The sequence below is a fragment of the Typopeltis vanoorti genome, chromosome 3 (assembly GCF_054136105.1).
Source record: "Typopeltis vanoorti isolate ZY-2024b chromosome 3, IOZ_Tvanoo_1.0, whole genome shotgun sequence".
Taxonomy (NCBI): Eukaryota; Metazoa; Arthropoda; class Arachnida; order Uropygi; family Thelyphonidae; genus Typopeltis; species Typopeltis vanoorti.
In genome coordinates this window covers 93,814,095-93,833,671 of record NC_143551.1, presented here as the reverse complement: position 1 = coordinate 93,833,671, position 19,577 = coordinate 93,814,095, and the positions used below count along the sequence as shown (strand labels likewise).

At 35.7% G+C, this 19,577-nt stretch overlaps 1 protein-coding gene across 10 annotated transcripts in view; it reads right to left on the bottom strand.

Moving 5' to 3' along the window:
• Positions 1 to 19,577, bottom strand: part of LOC150108392 (uncharacterized) — a 628,716-nt gene that overhangs the window by 288,136 nt on the left and 321,003 nt on the right. For 9 of the 10 annotated variants that reach the window (XM_090415800.1, XM_090415806.1, XM_090415804.1 and 6 more), the window contains one exon: positions 17,020 to 17,142. The exons of the other annotated variant lie outside the window; for it this stretch is intronic. In XM_090415800.1, coding sequence (XP_090271926.1) covers positions 17,020 to 17,142 — 123 coding nt within the window. The remainder of the gene's footprint in view (positions 1 to 17,019; positions 17,143 to 19,577) is intronic. 10 annotated transcript variants of the gene reach the window in all.

Genomic DNA, 19,577 nt, shown 5'->3' with positions numbered 1-19,577 from the left:
GATAAAGTTATATGCGAATTCTAGACAAAATTTTATGGTTAAGTATTCCTTTTTTTTTTTTGAACAGATGAATTGAGATTATGTGTTACAGACCAATTAGCCAAAAACGGCTAAACAGGTTGACTGAGGCCTCTTTTACCTCCTACTATCCTACTCTATCTTGCATTATCCTCCTCTCTTACTTTCTGCTGATCCTCAGCATGCTATTTTTCTCCAAAGGCCAATGATGAGAGACATGAACTCCCATTCTACCTCAATAAAGGTCAAAACCGGTATGGGTAGTGGCCCTTGCCTTAATGCATAGCATTACACATATCCGCAAGGAGATGTGCTTTGTATTATCGGAGATACTGAGATAGGAGTAATGAGATCTTTCTCCGCCTTTGCAACGAGTTGCCTGATGTTGCACTACCTTTCCCCAGTCCTGAAGATACTTTCAGGTGCAAACTTTGTTTGCTCACACTTGGATAAAGGATTAAACTAAATTTATTATAGTCTAACCAAGTGAAAAATAAACTCTCAAAAAAATTAACTTATATATATTTGTCTGTTTGCTTACTTGGGAAATGGAGTAAAAACCAGGTTTAAAATAGCTTGGTATCTTTAACATATATATATATATATATAATATAAATAAAAATATATATAATATATATATATATAAAGGTCTTCGTAATCAATCATATAATTTCATGAGTAAAATTAGATTTCATGCAGAGTATATTTTATTTAAAACAATATCTCCTGAAAATAAAATCTCTCTAAAAAAGAATCTCAAGCCATATTTTCTCTGAAACATAATAAGAACATTGTTATTACTTAGCACTACAAAGGTCATGCATTTGTAGTTCATGATAAGAACAATCATTTTAGAAAACTTAGTCTACTGTTTCACGATCATTCTACATACAGAAGGCTTGATAGAGTCCAATTCAATCACAAATCAATAAATTTAACAGCCTCCTCCTGGAGAAAGTTAATTCTTGGAATGAAGAAACAGTAAAAAGGCTAAAAGTTCATCCTGATTTTGCTTCAATACTGTGTGGTTTTCCTAAATTACATGAAGAAAATATGCTGTTAAGACCTATTATAAAACTGCACAGGAGGTAAAACTTATAAACTCTCAAAATACCTATCTAATCTTCTTTCTGCATTTACAGGACACTGCTTTTTTCATAAAAAAATGAATAGATTTTAAGAATAAAATTTCAGGATTATCCTTATAACCCACAGATCTTCTAGTAAGTTTTGATGTACTCTCACTCTTTACAAATATCCCTATGACAGATACAATTGAATTGCTTCATAATAGCTTTCCTCCTGATACCATAAAATTATTTGGCTTTGTTATTAATTCAGATTACTTTAGTTGCCAGAACAAACTGTACAAACAGATAGACGGAACAGCTATGGGATTTCCCCTTTACCCAACTCTAATTACTTTATGAAATAATTCAAACAAAATATTCGGATGTTTATTCACCAAAATTATTGATTTGGTACAGATATGTTGATGATATTTTTGCTGTATGGAACTGCTCCTTGTCTGATCTTCATGAATTGCTTGAAAAAATTATTTCAATAAACCCAAGAATCAAATTTAACCTGGAAGTAGAGGATAACAATTGTCTTCCTTTTCTGGATGCTCTCATTCTACATAACCCAAATGGTAATCTACAGTTCTCGGTATATAGAAAATCACCTCATACTGATAAATACATTGATTCTAACTCCATCATCACCACCAATGTCAGGAATATGTTCTACAGACTCTCTTTTAAAGAAAGAACTGTTTATTATCAGAACTACCTTAATCACTAATGGCTATAATACAAAAGCTATCAAAAAATAATCAAGAAGAAATTAAATGAATCTATATTCCATATGCTAAAGGACTAAAAAAATAGCAAGACTACTTCAACAAGTCTATTTCCATCTGGTTTGCAAACTTAATACTGTCTTTATCTCTCCTAAAGATAAATACGCTCCTCTTTCTTATCCTTAAGATTACAGAATTTTCTGCTCTTTCAGCTTATGTTATTATGGACATATTGGTCATTCTGCACAGTTTCATCCTGAAGAACATCAGAAATACATTTCACTTAAAGAGCTCAACAAATCTAGTTTAGCAAGTCACACATTATCCACAAAACACAAGCTTCAGAACACAAGATTCAAACACTTTGTGTTTTCATCATATGTGGCTAGTGGTGTTGGAGTTTGGACACCAGTACTTTAGATCATTGAGAATGAGTACAATTGAGATCATGATAGAAATAGAAAATACAAAAGTTGAGCTCAGAAAAGAAAACCAGCTGAAACGGCAAAAAAAAGAAACAGCAACTCTTCAAAGAGGCAGTCTGCTTAAATTTTTAAAAAGTGGAAACAATGGAAATATGAGACAGAGATCTGAGCAACTCAGATCACTCTTGGGCTTCCCCTACATGAAATTTGCAATCATGGCAATTACGTCTTTATTTTATGAAGATTTAATTAATGATCAGAACAATGAAAATGAGCAAGAAAATTATTCTCATCAAATTGACAACTTGAAAGACATCAGATGAAATCTTTGCAACTTATATTCTTTACTAAATGAAGATTTAATTAGTGATTAAAGCAGTGAGAATGAAAAAGCGGAGTATTCATAACAAAGTCACAGAAGTAACTCAGAAGTAACTTTAACCTACCCATCAGAAGATGAGAAAATAACTTTAATAAAATCGGAAACTTGGATGAGATAGATGGGACCTTTAGAGCTTTATGTTTATTGGATGATGATTCTGGTAAACAACCATCGTATTCTTCTGATACATCATATGATTCATCACATTCTTCTTATACTTCAGGTGCAAACTTTGTTTGCTTACAGATGGAAAAAAGATTAAACCAAGTACAGGTAACCCTCGTATAATGCGAATGTTAAGTTCAATAGAAATGATACGTTATATAAATCGCATTATGCGAGACTCAGATCATATAGAAAAAGTAGGGTTATGTTTCAAAATCGTTTTTTTCTTAAATTTTTTAATTATATAAACAACAATGACATATCCAACAAAAATATATTTTTTATTTAATTCAGGTAACAAATGCATAGTATATCATTACAAATTCTGTGCAAACTTCATTGCACATAATGCATAAATGTTTAGGCAAAATAAAATAAAGTGTATATTCTAATCATCATCACTTTCTTCAAAAATAACATTTTGTAGATGTTCTTTATTTACGAGTAACCAGACCTCATCATCACTTGAAATCTCTTGGACATCATTTCTATAATTCTCATTGCATACTTCGGCTGGCTTAGATATCAAGAAGTCAGTGCAGCATAGTGGCAAGACCTTGCTTACAACTATGCTGCAATTTTTTATTAAGTTCATAATATGGAGCTAAACAAATATCCAACTGTCTCGTGAATTTCCGGAGTGCTCCATTGAGGGATCATTATCCAGAAAATAACTTCCTAACTTTCTTGCCAAATCCAATCCTTCTACTAATTTCTTTAAACTGAATTCTTTAATGGATTTATCACAATCAGAATCTTCAGCAGAACTTTCCTCCCCATCAATTATTAATTGCACCAGTTCCTGCTCATTTAAATCTGTTTCCCATCAATTATTTCACTAATTTCATTTTCAACCATATCGCAAAAGCCCTCTCCAGCAAAAATGTGTGCGATGTTTATTATACAACTTAGCTCGGCATCCACTGGAGATACGAAAATTTTGTTCCAGAACGGCTTCAGGCCATATTTTTTTTCAAGCAAGCATTCAGGCATTCAGTGTAGAGGGTTGTAATTTCTTAGTACACAGAGAAATAATTTTCACACAATTCAATATTGAAAACTCTTTCCATGCTTGAGGCAGTGTCATGTTTAGATCAGATTCAATTTTTTCCAAAATTAATTGGAATGTTCAACAAATATAATATGACTTAAATGTTAATATTATTCCTTGGTCGAGTGGATGAATAAGTAAAGTAGTATTAGGTGGCAAAAATGTTATTTTAATATTCGGATGGCTTAAATTTGTTGGGTGGCCTGGTGCATTGTCTAAAATTAGTAGAATTTTGAAGTCGGTATTCGTTTTCTTTGTGTAACTTTCTACATCAGGTACAAAACACTTGAAAAAAAATAATTTCAATATGCTAGCTGTAACCCATGCCAATACAGGTAGGGTGGACTTGTCAAGCCCTTTCATAGTACGAGGATTTGAGGATCGGTTAATAAACATTGGTTTTGTCATGTAATCCCCTGATGCATTACTACAAAACAGTAAAGTAATTCTATCTTTGGAAACTTTGAATCCAGGAGCTGATCTTTCATTTTTCGAAATATAGGTGCATTTTGGCATTTTTTCCCAATATAATCTGGATTCATCTGCATTGAACACCTGGTCTGAACTATAATCACCTTTTTCAATGATTTTTAAAAGTTCTTCTGGGTATTTCTGGGCAGTTTCTATGTCTGCTGATGCTGATTTTCTCTAGATTTTAAGATTATGCAAAGAAAACCATTTTTTAAAGCTTTTGAACAAACCCTTACTTGGCACAAAATCCATGCTGAAAGCTTTCTTCTGAAGAAATCCTGATCAAGTTCTTTTAAATGTTTATAAACTTCGAGAGCTTTTTGTTTAATAAGATTTCATTCCAAAAGAATTTTCTTTTCAGTACAATCTTCTATCCAAATCATTAGAGATTTCTCCATTTTTCTATTGGAATATCGCGTACACGAGTTTCGCGCTTTGCACTTACCGTTGACCCAGCAATAACACTTTCTTGGATTTTATGTTCATTTTCTTTGAGTCTTCGAATTACTGATTAATTTAAATTCAAAGTCCTTGCAACAACTCCTGGTTTTTCTCCATTTTCCAACTGATCCAAGATTTTAATTTTTGTTCGAGAGAAACAAATTTTCTTTTCAATGTTGTTTTTTTTTCTCTTTTGTTGCAGTTTAGTGGCCATTACTATAAAAATAAATTTTTTAACATAAAAAAGCATTACATATTAATTATGTAACTCATCAGAAAATAAAGTGCGGAGCTTAAGATTAACACACTTATGATTTTTAATGCACTTTTCTGGCAGAAAAATCTTCGTTTTCGAAGACAAATTTCAATAATAAACACTTGATATGGTAAACAACTGATGTACATGCGTACTAAAGATATTTCCACCATATAAATTCGCAGCTTAGAAATACATGCACAATATGGGCTGAAGCAAATTTAATGAAGATCAAATTCGATTTTTTAGTAGCACAGTGAAAAATACAGGTAGTCGTCGACTTACGACCATGTTAGGTTCCGACTGACTGGTTGTAAAGCGATCTGGATGTAAGTCGGACCAGTTTAGGTAAATCAAACATTGTATACAACACAATTGGTTTACTATTTACAAAAATAAAAAATATTATGAAAAAAGATATCAAATACTGTATAAAACCTAAAAAAGATTTTATCTTAAAGAACTAAATAAAACATATGTAGAATAGGTAAGAAATATTTTACTGACCACTTGTGCTTGGCTGTAGGTCATCAATGCTGCCACTTGATGTAGTGGGAGTTGTTTTTCTCATAAACATGTTGATTTTTGTCTGAATTGTTTGTTTCCTTTTCTGCTCGTAAATTTCACAGTATGGCCGAAAAGTATCTTGTACCATTCGTTCAATCCCTGCAAATCGTTTGATGTTTGCCATTTCCTCAAAATGTGTAAGAAGTTTATTTAGTAAAGAAAAATCTTCAGATAACCCTCTAGTGGTGAATTTTCTTTCTGGTTCTTCTTCATCTTCATTTTTCTCATCTTCCATCCTTTCTTCTTCAGCCATTCTTTCTTCTTCCAAAGTGATAAGTTCTTCATTTGTAAGTTCTCCAGATTTTTGCTCTAGCAGCTCCTCAACATCTTCCACTTCAATGTCTAAAGAAAGTCCATTTGCCAGTGTTACAATATTTTCTATAACCATTTCAAGTTCATGTTCACTATCAAACTCATCATCAACAAAATGCTGAACACAGTTTTTCCAGATTCCATTCATGCATATCTTTGTCACAGCCTCCCATACGGCTGCAATATTTTTGATGCATTTATAAATATTGTACTGTTTCTAAAACTCTCACAAAGATAGTTCTGGGTCGGCATCTGTTGCGGCTATAGCTTGGGCGAAAGTGGTTTGAAGATAGTGCGCTTTATATGTGGCAATCGCCCCTTGGTCCATAGGCTGAATGAGTGGAGTTGTATTTGGCAGCAAATAAAAAACTTTTACATCTGGATGGAGGTGGTCTAGGTGAGGTGGATGGCCAGGTGCATTATCTAAGATTAATACAATTTTGAAAGGAATTTCTTTTTCGAAGCAATATTCACGAACTTGAGGTACAAAACAATTTAGAACCGAGTCTTCAAACAATGTTTGAGTCATCCAGGCTTTCCGGTTTGAACGGAAGTATACAAGCAGAGTGTGCTTGTTTACATTCTTGAATGCATGGGGATTTTCAGAATGATAAATTAAAAAAGGCTTCAGTTTAAAACCTGCGATGTTCCTGCCAAGGAGCAAAGTCAGCCTATCTTTAAGTGCCTTAAAACCAGGCATGCTTTTGGCTTCTTGGTGAATGTAAGTGCATTCTGGCATCCTTTTCCACAACAATCCAGTCTCATCCACGTTGAAAAGCTGCTCTGGTTGATACCCTCCTTCCGTAATTATTTCATCCAGACTTTTAATAAACTCTTAAGCTCCTTCCACATCTGCACTTGCTGATTCTCCAGTGACTCGAACCCTATGAAGGCTGAATCTTCTTTTGAATCTTTTGAACCATCCTGTACTTGCTATAAATGTCTCAGTGTAATCTTTTCCGGCGTGTTCCTTCAGATTCTGAAAGAGACCTTGCCTTCGACTGCACTGTAAGAAGGCTTAAGGGTATTCGCTTCTGTATCTGATCTTCCATCGAAAGAAACAATAATTTTTCCATTTCATGGATGGGCCCTGTACGTTGTTTCATTATCACTGTTGCTCTCATGGGTGTCGAACCTTTAACAACTTCACAAATCCTTTCTTTGTCTTTCAAAATCATCGACACTGTAGAATGAGATAACTTAAAATCACGTGCAATCGCGTTCACCTTCTTTCCTTCTTCATGCTGCTTGATCACTTTCAGTTTTGTGTCTAAATCAATGGCCTTTCTTGCTTTCTTGACAGGTCTAGTAGTAGACAAAGGCACTTTCCTCTTGGTTGACATGTTTAGGGGTTTTAAAAAAATGCTAATTGCAACACAAATTATAACTGAACCAAAAATAGTGAACGTAATATGTATGCAAACAGAGATTGAGACACATGAATCACGCCAAATATACGTTACTGGGCAGCGGGTTGACGCTACATGCACAACTGTTCCCGTTAGGCTTTGGGACTATGGGGACCACACAGATAGGGCATGTAAGTGTAGTAGAAAAATCATACTGAAACGCGCTGCAAGATGCAATAGCAGTCATAAGTCGATTCAGTCGTAATGCGCATAGGTCATAAGTCGACGACTACCTGTATATGAAAAGGTAAAGGGTTACTATAATTTGTAGACCATGTTTTTATCGAAACCGCATTGTATAAATACTGAGTTGAACAAGGGTTACTACAATTTGTAGACCGCATTATATCAAAACTGCGTTGCATAAGTACCATGTTATATGAGGGCTACCTGTATATAATTTCTTGGTATCTTTAATTTAAAATATAACGAAGTGGAAAATCTTCCAACAACTATCTCTAATCCAGAGTATTTTAATAATAAGTTGTGACACCTTTTGGCTACTCGTATAAGAAAAAATGACTTCTGCATTACTTCAACTTTATTATCACTTCTGTGTCTGGCTTCCACTGATGAGACTTCAATAATGGTCAAAACCAGTTGGGTAGTGACCCTTCCAATAATGCACAGCATTATACACATATCTACAAGGATATGTGCTTTGCATTATTGGATACTAAGGCAAGTGATGTGAAGTAATTAGCGAGTTGCACCAGTACATAAAGGATTAAACCAAGTATATCATTTTTTCGTATCTTTAATTTATAGTATACCCAAGGGGGAAAACTGCCAAATCATTATCTGCATTTGTAGTCAAGATATTGTAGAGTATGGTTAGGAATAGACTAGAGCATTGAGTTGATGGACTAAGACTGTTATGATGGTCAGCATAAGTGTGTAAAGGATATGTCTTATTTCCACAATGAACTTGCATTTTATGTAAGGTGACAAATGTTTTGAATAAGACAGTTCTATATATAGTAATATTCTTGGACCTTGAAAAGGCATTTGATTATTATCATTATCAGATGGACATTTCCATTAAATTCCTGAACATAAGAAGGGAGGCCATAAACATTTCCATGGACTAACCAACATGTGTACAATGTCTGTCATACTTCTCTTTGAAGTCATTCAACAAAAAAAGACACCCACAACAGCCTCTGGCCACCCATTTTCCACTCATACACTACTCTCCAAGGAATAAGTGTACTCATCACACCATAATCATTTTTCTCAATTTTTCGGTACATCATGACTAGCATGGGGAAACTAGACATGTATTGAAAAATTTCCTCTGTATCAATACTAAAAAAATACTTTGTACGCATCCCTTTTCTGCTTATCACCCAATTTCTATAACCCATAGAAATTGGGTGATAAGCTTTTTACAAGCTTGGGTTTAAAGCATTTACATACACCTTCTGCAATGATCACTTGCCTCTAGATCTTTTCCATCTCATCCTCAAACCCAAGAAATTCATGTAACAAAATCTGGGCACAGGTCCAGTAGAAACTTATCAAGGCGTTTTAAAGATTTATATTAACCTCCTTGTCTCTGCTTGTCAGGGTGTTTTTAACTGCCGGGTAACAAACATCTTTGTTAAAAGAAGCTTCTACAGAAAATTCCACACCTACTATGAATTTCTGCTTCACAACAGTATTTATGTATAAACATTAAAGTAACATTGAAACAAATAATTCTTACAAACTTACAAGTATATATAACTGTATAATGACTAATGATAAACTATAAAGCAAAGCTTGTTGTCTAAGTCACGAGAATCGAGATAATGAGATTCAAGATAAATGAGTTTTGCCAAAAGGTGCAATAGAAGTATGACTCCACCTGTTCAACTGAACTTGCAGGCAAACATAACAAAGTTAAATGATGTATATATATATTTTTTTTCATTTATTAATTACATTCCTGTCCTGTCAGGTGTCTTCTCACTCCAGGAGATTGACTACCATGTGTCTCCACTATGTCCTATTCTGTGCCTCTCTGCTACATTCTTCATATGAGAGATAGGTCCAGTCTTCTACATTTTTCATCCACTCCAGTCTTTGTCTTCCTCTCCTTCTCTTTCCCTCAACAGTTCCTTTGAGAAGTGTCCTTTGTAGGCAGTTATGTCTCAGAATATGTCCAAAATAGTGGACTTTTCTCTTTTTAATTTCTTTCATCAGGCTCCTGTTTATGCCTACCATCTCTAGTACCTCTTCATTTGTCTTTTTGTCTTTCCATGATATCCTCATAATTCTTTGCAGCATCCACATTTCAAAGGCCTCCAGTTTTTTCACACTCAGATTGGAGAGTGTCCATGTCTCTACTTTGTATAATAATGTAAACCATATGTAGCATTTGGAGATTCTTAGTCTTGTTTTCAGATTTCTCTTCCATTAATTACATTAATGGAAGAGAAAGAATTAAAAATGTATACACCCATGTGGGTGGCAGAATGTGGCCAAAAGTTTCTCGAATGAAGGATGGCTCTGCTTATTGGTATTATCCATGCCACCGAGGATTTTTCTATATCATTCAGCTGAAAGATCACAAGAGCATGGAGTGACTTGTTTGTAGCATATCATTATTATTAAGGCATGACCTTTATGGAGTGACATCATGGAAGTATACACTGTTACACACACACACACACACACACACACACACACACACACACACACACACACACACACACACACACACACAAAAAGCCCATCAAACCATACTTTAAACTCATTTAGTGTATCCACATTCACCACAATGTCAGACAATACATTATACTCACACCATCTTTATAGAGCTTCCAGGTAAGTTCCCTTGTTCTATCCCCTTCTCCCATTCTATGAAAATTTATTCATATTAACCTGATAGCAACACTTTATCAACTTAGAGGACTCAATCATACCCCCCCCCCCCCTCTGCTCTTCATCCTATTCACAAGACTTTGCAAACTGCATTCCATCAATCCACCTTCATGTCCCATATCTTAAAGACTAGTTACCACTTTAGACAGTCTTCTCTGGACCCATTCCAATATATCCTTATCATCATAAAGACAAGGGGAACCAAATCTGGGCACAATCTATGTGAGCAATGATCAAGGCTTTATAAAATTAAACCAGATCTTCTTTATTCCTACATGTTAAGGTCCTCTGCATCATTGCTATAATCTGGTGTGATGATAGCTTGTGCAGTATGACCTCTAAATTTCAAATTCTTGCCTACCACCACTTCAAGGTAGTCTCACTTCAAGTGTATATTGCATCCCATAGTGGCCTACGAAATTTCAGAACCTTACACTTTGCAACATTGAATTGACTGTTACCCACTCATACAATCTATTATTATCTATTCTCACGTATGGCCACAACATCTGCTTGATTCCTCATCACTCTCCTCAGTTTTGCATCATCTGCAAACAGCTGTATATAACAAGCTAAACCTATCCCAATATCGTTAATATACAAATTAAATAACAATGGTCCAAAAACAGACCCTTGCAGCACAACACTAGTAACTGTCCTCTTTCAAGACAGTGTCCCCCCCCCCCTTTCCATACACAATTTACTGATACCTATCTGAGAGCCAGCAGCCTATCCAATCACTAATATATATATTCCAGCCTCATCTGCTCCAATCTGTGATGTGGTAATCTATTGAAAGCCTTTGCAAAATCTAAGTGCACCACTCTAAATCTCCCTTGTCCAATACATTTGTCACCATGTTACAGTACACAAGCAAGATGGTAAATCCAATAAGCACAGAGAATACTGCTGTTATCAACCACCATTGTTTCCTAGCACTCACCAACCTCTCCAATACCTTAACTACAACTCCAGATATACGGATTGGCTTATAATTTGTAGCCTCCTTAGCCTTATCACCACCTTTGCAACAAGTTGCAAAGAGGTGTAAGTAAACCCAAGATTCTTGTTAAACAAGTAGGCCAAGGCTGATACTAACTCCTTGGAATATTCCCTTGAGTCATGTGGTGATATGTCAACAAATCCTATTAACGTATTAATATTTAGCTTAATATCTCCTCATATACCTCTTACTCGCTCAACAGTAAGTTTCTCTCATTTTATTCTCTACCGTTGAGCTTCTGATTTCAAAGAGAGAATGAAATACTGATGAAATGCTCAATGAACACTTCAACTATGTACTTTGCATCAGTTACCAATTGCCCACTTTCATCCATTAACATCATCTTACCATATTCATTCTGCTTTTCACTTGCTACAAATTGAAAAAACTCCCAAAAAGTTTTTCTTGGCCTGATTTGCTAAATTCTGCTCATATTGCAATTATGCTGCCTTTATCAACTGAGTCACAAGTCACAAGCATGCAATTTCTTTCCACACTGGCATCCTATCATCCACATTATTATTTTCATCCACTTTCTTCAAACTCTCATTCATATTTTGTGCACTGTCATTCTCTGCTTCCACTACATTCTCTATAACATTTCCCAAATCCCAATTTATATCCTCAATATCCGTCACATCATTCTTGCGCTCCTGACACAACTCTCATTTCTTGCATCATGCTCAGAAACATTTCCAACAATCATTCTCTCCATTCTCACTCTTGTACCACCACAAACTATTTACTCTCAGCAATGAATACATTAAACACACACTACATCGTACTAAATTCCACATATTAATATCATCCAATATCTTGGCTACCATTTTTCTTGTATGCCAAGATTTTTTGTTCTATGCTGTGGCTGGTGCCACAGCATAGAACACTTTTGCAAAGATAAAGATAAAGAAATAACAAAAACAAAGAAATAACACCAATATTTACTAAAAGTAAGGACTTATCTGAGCAACATATGTACAGCAGCTGCTACCAAGGATGATGCTTTACATACTATCTGAGATAGTTGTCTCTCAAGAACTCAAGAAATTTTCTGTTTGCTGTCTCTTCATTCGAAAGTATATTACCGTAATTAAAATCATCCATTATGATTACCCTTCCTATGTTTGCTAACCCAAGTTGCTTGTACATTTCTTTCTTCCACGTACACATTCCCCTTGCCTATAGCACTATTCAACTAAATATCTCTTCCTGTCAACTTCTACCTCATACTATACTGTCTCAAAACCATTTCCATTATTCAACAGCAAATAAACTCAATCAATAACACAATTTCATCTCTCTTATTTCTGATGCTCCTGGCATTTGTAAATAAACACAGTAATTCAATTTCAGGTATATAACCAAAGTCCTACCCAAGCCACCTGTCGGTTGTGATTTTTTGACACAGCTGCCCTTGCCCAATCACCTTTACCAAAGCTTACCCTATATATATCCTCAGTCTCAACTACCCCCCCCCCCCTCCCTTACATTTTTATTCTGATCTGCCCATTCCCACATATATACATTCATTCCACTTCCAACATCTGCTTTCCCTTTGCCATTTCTCCCTGTCTCTTCTCACCCCACCTCCAAATTTCCCAGTTCTTCTTGCATCTCCCCCCCCCATTTTCTCTCATACTACTACTGCTCTTTCCATTACCAAGGACTTCAGTATCATCCGTTCCACTCTCATGGACTTTCACTTTACCTATATCTTATTTCTGTATATTAGGAGATGATTTTTCACACTGTTTAAATACATGAGTTAGGGGAGAAGACTGATGTCAAGAGATCAGCCTTATCTTTCAGGCTATTTTACCATGAAACAGTAAGCTTAGCATGAGACCATAAATGCAAAATGTGAAATGTAATGAAAACAAAATTCACTGAATGGCAACAAAAACTGAAATTTAATGAAATGAAGTGAAATTCACTAATATGCAATGTCAACAGATAATTCTTCCTGAAAATGGTTAGGTGATATTGGCAATTTCAGCACACTGAAATTATTTATATTTATCTACTTTTGCTTCAAACAAAAATTTTCAGTTTGCTTCTCAGTGTTATTTATTATAATCAATGATACAAACTCTTCCACTTATTTGTAATATTTCTTGCACTTGTAATATTTATAATATTTTGTAATATTTTGTAATACTTGTAATAATATTTCATAATGCATTTTAATTTCGTAATGCCATAAAGGAAGCAGGCTAGGTCATTTAATCCTAACTTTTTGGAAAGTGGGGGAGGAGTCAATCCCCTTCCTTATCCAATCACAGATAGCTGATTATAATACTGGGATATCAAAACACGATCAGGTTTCTCTTCTTGTACTGACCTGTACATCCAATCTTTCCAGCCACAACCACATTTTAAACTATAACTTCTACAGCTGCCCAAAAAACTTGGTGTACTTTTTTGATAGCTGCTAACTCTATACAAATTCCAAATCTGCCCAACCATGGAATATTGTCCCATATTTGGATTGGTGCAACAAAATCCTTTCAAAGATTGCTCGATTCTATCCAAAAGAGGACAATCCAGCTAATTAACAATCTCCATCTCACACAGATGCTCAGTTTCTGTCTTGCCTCTTCTACAGATACTTTCATGGACAGTGCTCTGCTGAATTGGCAACTATCATTCCTCAACGCTCCTTAAAACTCATTAGACTAAGAGCCACTGCTGACCAACACCCTCTCAGTTCATCTTGAAACTCACAGAGTCAACACTTCACTGCCTCCTTTTTCATTCCATCTACTTCTGTCCTTTGAAACAGTCTCCCCACCCCTACTCTGCCTTCCCCAAAGATTAAAACCTTCAGCTGTTCAAACAAAATGTGAACAGATTCCTCCTTTCTTCTATTGCTCTTTCCCACACGTCACTAAAGTGCTATAGGTCTTGTGACCTTTCGTGTGTGGATCAAATATTTAAAAAAAAACCTCCTGAAGCACATTTCCATAAATACAATACTCAGCCTCAAAACTCACATAATATCTCTATATTATGTGAGTTTTACAGTCAAATTTCTTGCGTTATGGGATTCCAAGAAGAAACCACACTTGCCTGTGCTAGAGACCAGCTTACACAGTTTTTTCTAAGTTTTTCTTCAACTAACTGATTGTGGAAAGGATTAGAAAAAATTCCTCTAGTTGGCAACAAGAATTGAACTTAGAACAGTCTTCATATAGCCTAGCTGTATTGATGCAAGAGTCATTTCAACACGGCTAAACAAAGCCATATAGACCTTGTAATATTTACAACATTTCTAATAAGTATACACTAGTGTCCAAAACCTAAACTATTTCTGAAGATTACAACTGCAAATTCAGACAAATCATCGTGTGGCAATTTGTATAATTGATTATTTCAGAGGATATTTTTGAGAACAGGACTGGTGGGAGGACTAGGGGGCATCCATGGAAGCTGGGCAAGAATGTTGTTAGTAAGGGTGTTAGAGCTGGGTTTTTTAGTTTTAGAGTGGTGAATGAGTGGAATAAGCTGCCAGAGTCTGTTGTGGGTGCTATGACAGTAAATGAGTTCAAGGCAAAATATGATAGATATTGTGTGAATGTTGAATAGTTGTGATGGACATGATGTCTAGGGCCTCCCTAGATGAGTCTAAGGACTCCTTGGAGTTGCCCATAATAATAATAATAATAATAATAATAATAATTATTATTATTATTATTATTATTATTATTATTATTTCAAGTAAAAAGTAGATACACATTCAGATTTTCAATGTGAATTTGAATGTGAACTGTGTTTGAAGGAAGCTCTTTTCATGAAGAATAAAGTTGCAAACTTCAATGTCTTGTAATGTCTCAAAGACATCATCTAGATCATTTCATGCAGGGAAAAAATATTGGAAAGCTTGAAAAGACTGCAGAATTACTGATATTGCTAGAGAATTTTAGAATCTCACATAGCATTGTATCCGGGCTCTGGGCTGCATTTCAAACCAATGAAATGTGTTCCAGATGTTTGCCAAGAGGTCACTCTTGCTCTACCATGGAGCATGAAGACAGAATTTTGGTTATAACAGCCAAATGTTGAAAGTTTATTTTTCACTTGGTTGGACTATAATAAATTTCGTTTAATCCTTTATCCAAGTGTGAACAAAGTTTGTGCCTGAAAGTATCTTCAGGACTGGGGTAAGCCAGTACAACACCAGGCAACTTGTTGCAAAGGTGGAGCAAGCTTACATCACTCCTATCTCAGTATCTCCCATAATGCAAAACACATCTCCTTGCAGATATATATATAATGTTATCCCTTAATGCATAACATTATACATATCCACAAGGAGATGTGTTTTGCAATATGGGAGATACTGAGATAGGAGTGATGTAAGCTTGCTCCACCTTTGCAACGAGTTGCCTGGTGTTGTACTACCTTACCCCACTCCTGAAGATTATCTCTTAATGCATAACATTATACATATCCGCAAGGAGATGTGTTTTGCATTATGGGAGATACTGAGATAGGGGTAATGTAAGCTTGCTCCACCTTTGCAACGAGTCGCCTGGTGTTGTACTACTTTACCCCAATCGTGAAGATACTTTCAGGTGCAAACTTTGTTTGCTCACACTTGGTTAAAGGATTCAACTAAATTTATTATAACAGCCAAATGTAATTGACAAACTATGGCAGATCAGCTTGCAAGTTGGCTCCATTCAAGCACAGTTACCCAGATATCTTTACAAACTATGGCAAGAGAGCTGTTACAAGTAGGCCAATGAATGTCCATAAGCCTGTAGTCTGCATCCCATTATCCACACCTCATCATAGAGCACATTTTCAGTGGCGTTATATACATAAAAATTGGACAAGACACCATGAGCTAATGTACTCTTTACAGATGAGAGTCATTTTAGTCTTTCCTCTGATTCTAGATGACACTTGATCTGATGTGAAATTGGTACTGCTTGCCATCATGAGAATGTTCTTGAAAGGGGATAGATATGGCAGTGCTGAGGTCATAGTGTGGGAAGGCATTATGCTTAATGGATGCACCTACAAGTACTGGAAAAAGGGACTATGACTGATGAATGATATTAACGAAGTTTTTCAAGGTCCTGTTCAATTGTTCCATGGTGCTGTAGGTGAAGAATCCAATTTTATGAATGACAATGCCACACCACACAAGCAGTGCAGTTTCTTCTGGAGACCAAGGATATTAATTGAATCGAGTGGCCAGCACACTCACCAGATCGTAACCCCCACAGAACACATTTGGGATGCAATAGGGAGACACATTGCTGCTCAAAATTCCAATTTATCCTTGCTCTGAAAGAGAAGTGGGCCAGTTTTCCTCAAGAAAACTTGAATCACTTGGTGCTAAGCATGGTATGACATTGTGAGAGGGTTCAGAGTGGACATATTCCATACTGAAATGTCTCTCTGCATAGTTTTCTGTAAGCACTGTATATAACTTTCATAAATTTTGCCAAAAAAACGAATTGCAATTCAATTTGTGAGACATTCATAACAAATTTTTTGTGTAATATAAGTTATTAGTATGCTGACAATAAATTTTTGTCCCCATTTGGCTGTAGTCACGAAAATATTTACATATACAGGTAAAAATATAGTTTGTCCTTACCTTTTGGAGACCAGTGTACTATCTCATTTGTTTAGACTTAAATGCAGCTTGATAATATTTTCAAATTCTATATGCTTGTCTAAACACTTACCATCCCCGTCTTCTTTGAGAAATATTTTCCTTTTTTCAAACCTATCCATTCTGCAATGCCATCTATTTTAACCATTTTCAAAATGCAATAAATATCATATAAATGAACAATTTTAAATAGAACAGTCAGTAAAGAAAAATTATGTCACCTTTGCATGTTCTAACAGAATCCAGTGAGAATCCAGAAGGACAAGAGCAACGATAGGTGCCTATTGTATTTTCACATGTTTGATCGCTACTGCAAGGAGAACCTTCCTGGCACTCATCAATATCTATAATTTTATATAAATAAGTTCATAACTAAAGATAATTATTACTATTATTATCAGTAGCAGTATATGAGTATCTTGTCTGTGGAGTTAGAAGACTCATCATGGAAGATCCATTAACTATTATATGTACAATACTTGTCATACTTATACTGAAACTCAATCACTTTCAAGGCACTCACAATTAATTCTGGAAATGTTCACTCACTCATCCCTCTCTAAAGAAAACATCTAGTCAACACACCCCATTAAGGATGTGCTGGCCATATTTTAGAACTTACAGAGGTGACCCATAATTCTCTCTATTGTAATTTATTGAAACATTTCTCATGTCAATCTTATAGAAACCCTTTAATAACTTATAAGTTTTTATCATGTCCTCTCTCTCTCTCTCAGACCTGTTAACAAAACTCTGCACCCCCCCCCCACACATTAAACTATCCCCAACAGAAATCATTCCATGCTTCGGTCACTAGCTTGTTCTCTGGTCTTTAAATTCTCCCCACCAGCTCCTGATCCTCAAGAAACCCAGAGATGACCAAATTTGCCAAAACAGTAGTCAAGATGTTGAAAATTTTTTCACTTTGTTATACTATAAATTAAACATGCCAAGAAATCATATTCTTCGTTTAATTGCTTTATCCAAGTGTAAAGTGCACATGAAGTATCTTCACAACTGGGATACTTGTATGTAGAGACTTATGACTTCAAATAGATTGCCTTAGTATTCCTCTAAACTTCAACTTTCTGTTCCTCATACCACTAAGTCCCTAGTCTCATCATTTTTGGAAATGCATGATTTTACATTCTGCAACATTAAATTGGCAAACATTATTATTATTACTACTACCCAAGACCCCATGGAGTCAAAGACTCATCTAGGAGGTCCTTTTATCAAACACACAGCTCATCATACCGTGCTTTAAGCACACTCAAATTCTATGCAGACACCACACTCTCAGACAAGACATTCCAATCATTCACAACCCTGCATGAAAAAAACCTGCCTCTCACTCCCCTACTCATACCCTCCTTATACAGCTTCCAGGGATGACCTCTGGTTCTCTCCTGATATCCCACTATTTTCTGTAGAACCTCTCCAGCATTGATCCTATAACAACCAATTAATAACTTGTAGGTTTCTATCATATCTCCCCTACTCCTCCAGTCCACCAGACTCTGCAAGTTGCATCTTCTCAATCTTTCTTCATACTCGACATTCCAGAGGTTAGAAACTACCTTAGTCAGTCGTCTCTGGACCCCCTCCAACATCTCTTCATCCTTCTGAAAACCAGGTGACCAAATCTGGGCACAAGAGTCCACGTGCGGCCTAATCTTTGATTAGGAACAAGAATCTCCCTACTTCTACAAGTCAGTGTCCTCTGCATTATTCCCAGAAGCCTTGGTGTTGTCGTCACAATTTTGGCTATGTGTCCCCTAAATTTCAGATCCTTATCCAATATCAACCCCAGATCTCTTATTTCCTCTACATCTGACAATATATCCTCACCATTCATAAATTCTGCATCCCATTTTTGTTTTCCAAATTTTAAAACCTTAAATTTTGCAACATTGAACTCACATCCCCATTCCCATGCCCAATCACTCAATTTATTCAAGTCTTCTTGTAAGGCCACAACATTTTCTCTACTCTTCATGGTTCATCCCAACTTTGCATCATCTGCAAACAACTGAATATCTACATCCAAATCTTCACCAATATCATTAATATACAAGTTAAACAGCAATGGCCCTAAAACAGACCCCTGAGGCACACCACTAGTAACTTTCCTTTTCCTGGATATCGCTCTCCCATACACAACTTGTTGATACCTATCAGATAACCAGTCTCCAATCCAATCCACCAATCTAATATTCAACCCCCAGCTTTAGAGCCACCTTTATATAATGGATCTTACTCTCTTTCACACTCCCTTGGAACCTTGCCAGCGATGAGACTTAGATTAAACAACTTTGCCAGAGGCACTGGCAGTTCACCTTCACATTCAAGTAGCACACAGGCCAACATGACACCCAGTCCCCACTATTGCATTCACTTTGATATTTTTTAATATGCAGAGCATCTCAATTTTCACATCACTCTCTATAACATCAGAAACAGCAAAATCTCCATAAGATACCCTTGCAAAGTGATCACTCAGAAACTCAAGTATTTCTTCTGCTTCTGTCACCTTCCTATCATTTGCACTGATTAATTTTTCTTCCATAATCAATCTTCCTCTCATTTGCTACACAGCAAATAAACTCTTATTGATTTACTTTGGCCCACTTAGCTAATTTTTCTCTCAAAATCTAATTTTGTCCACCTTACCATATTAGTCACTTTCTTCCTGCACTTTGTATTGGTGAAGAGTATGCTTATCACATTTTTCTTTACATTTCCTCTACATTGTCTTATTTTTTTAAAGCTAATGCTT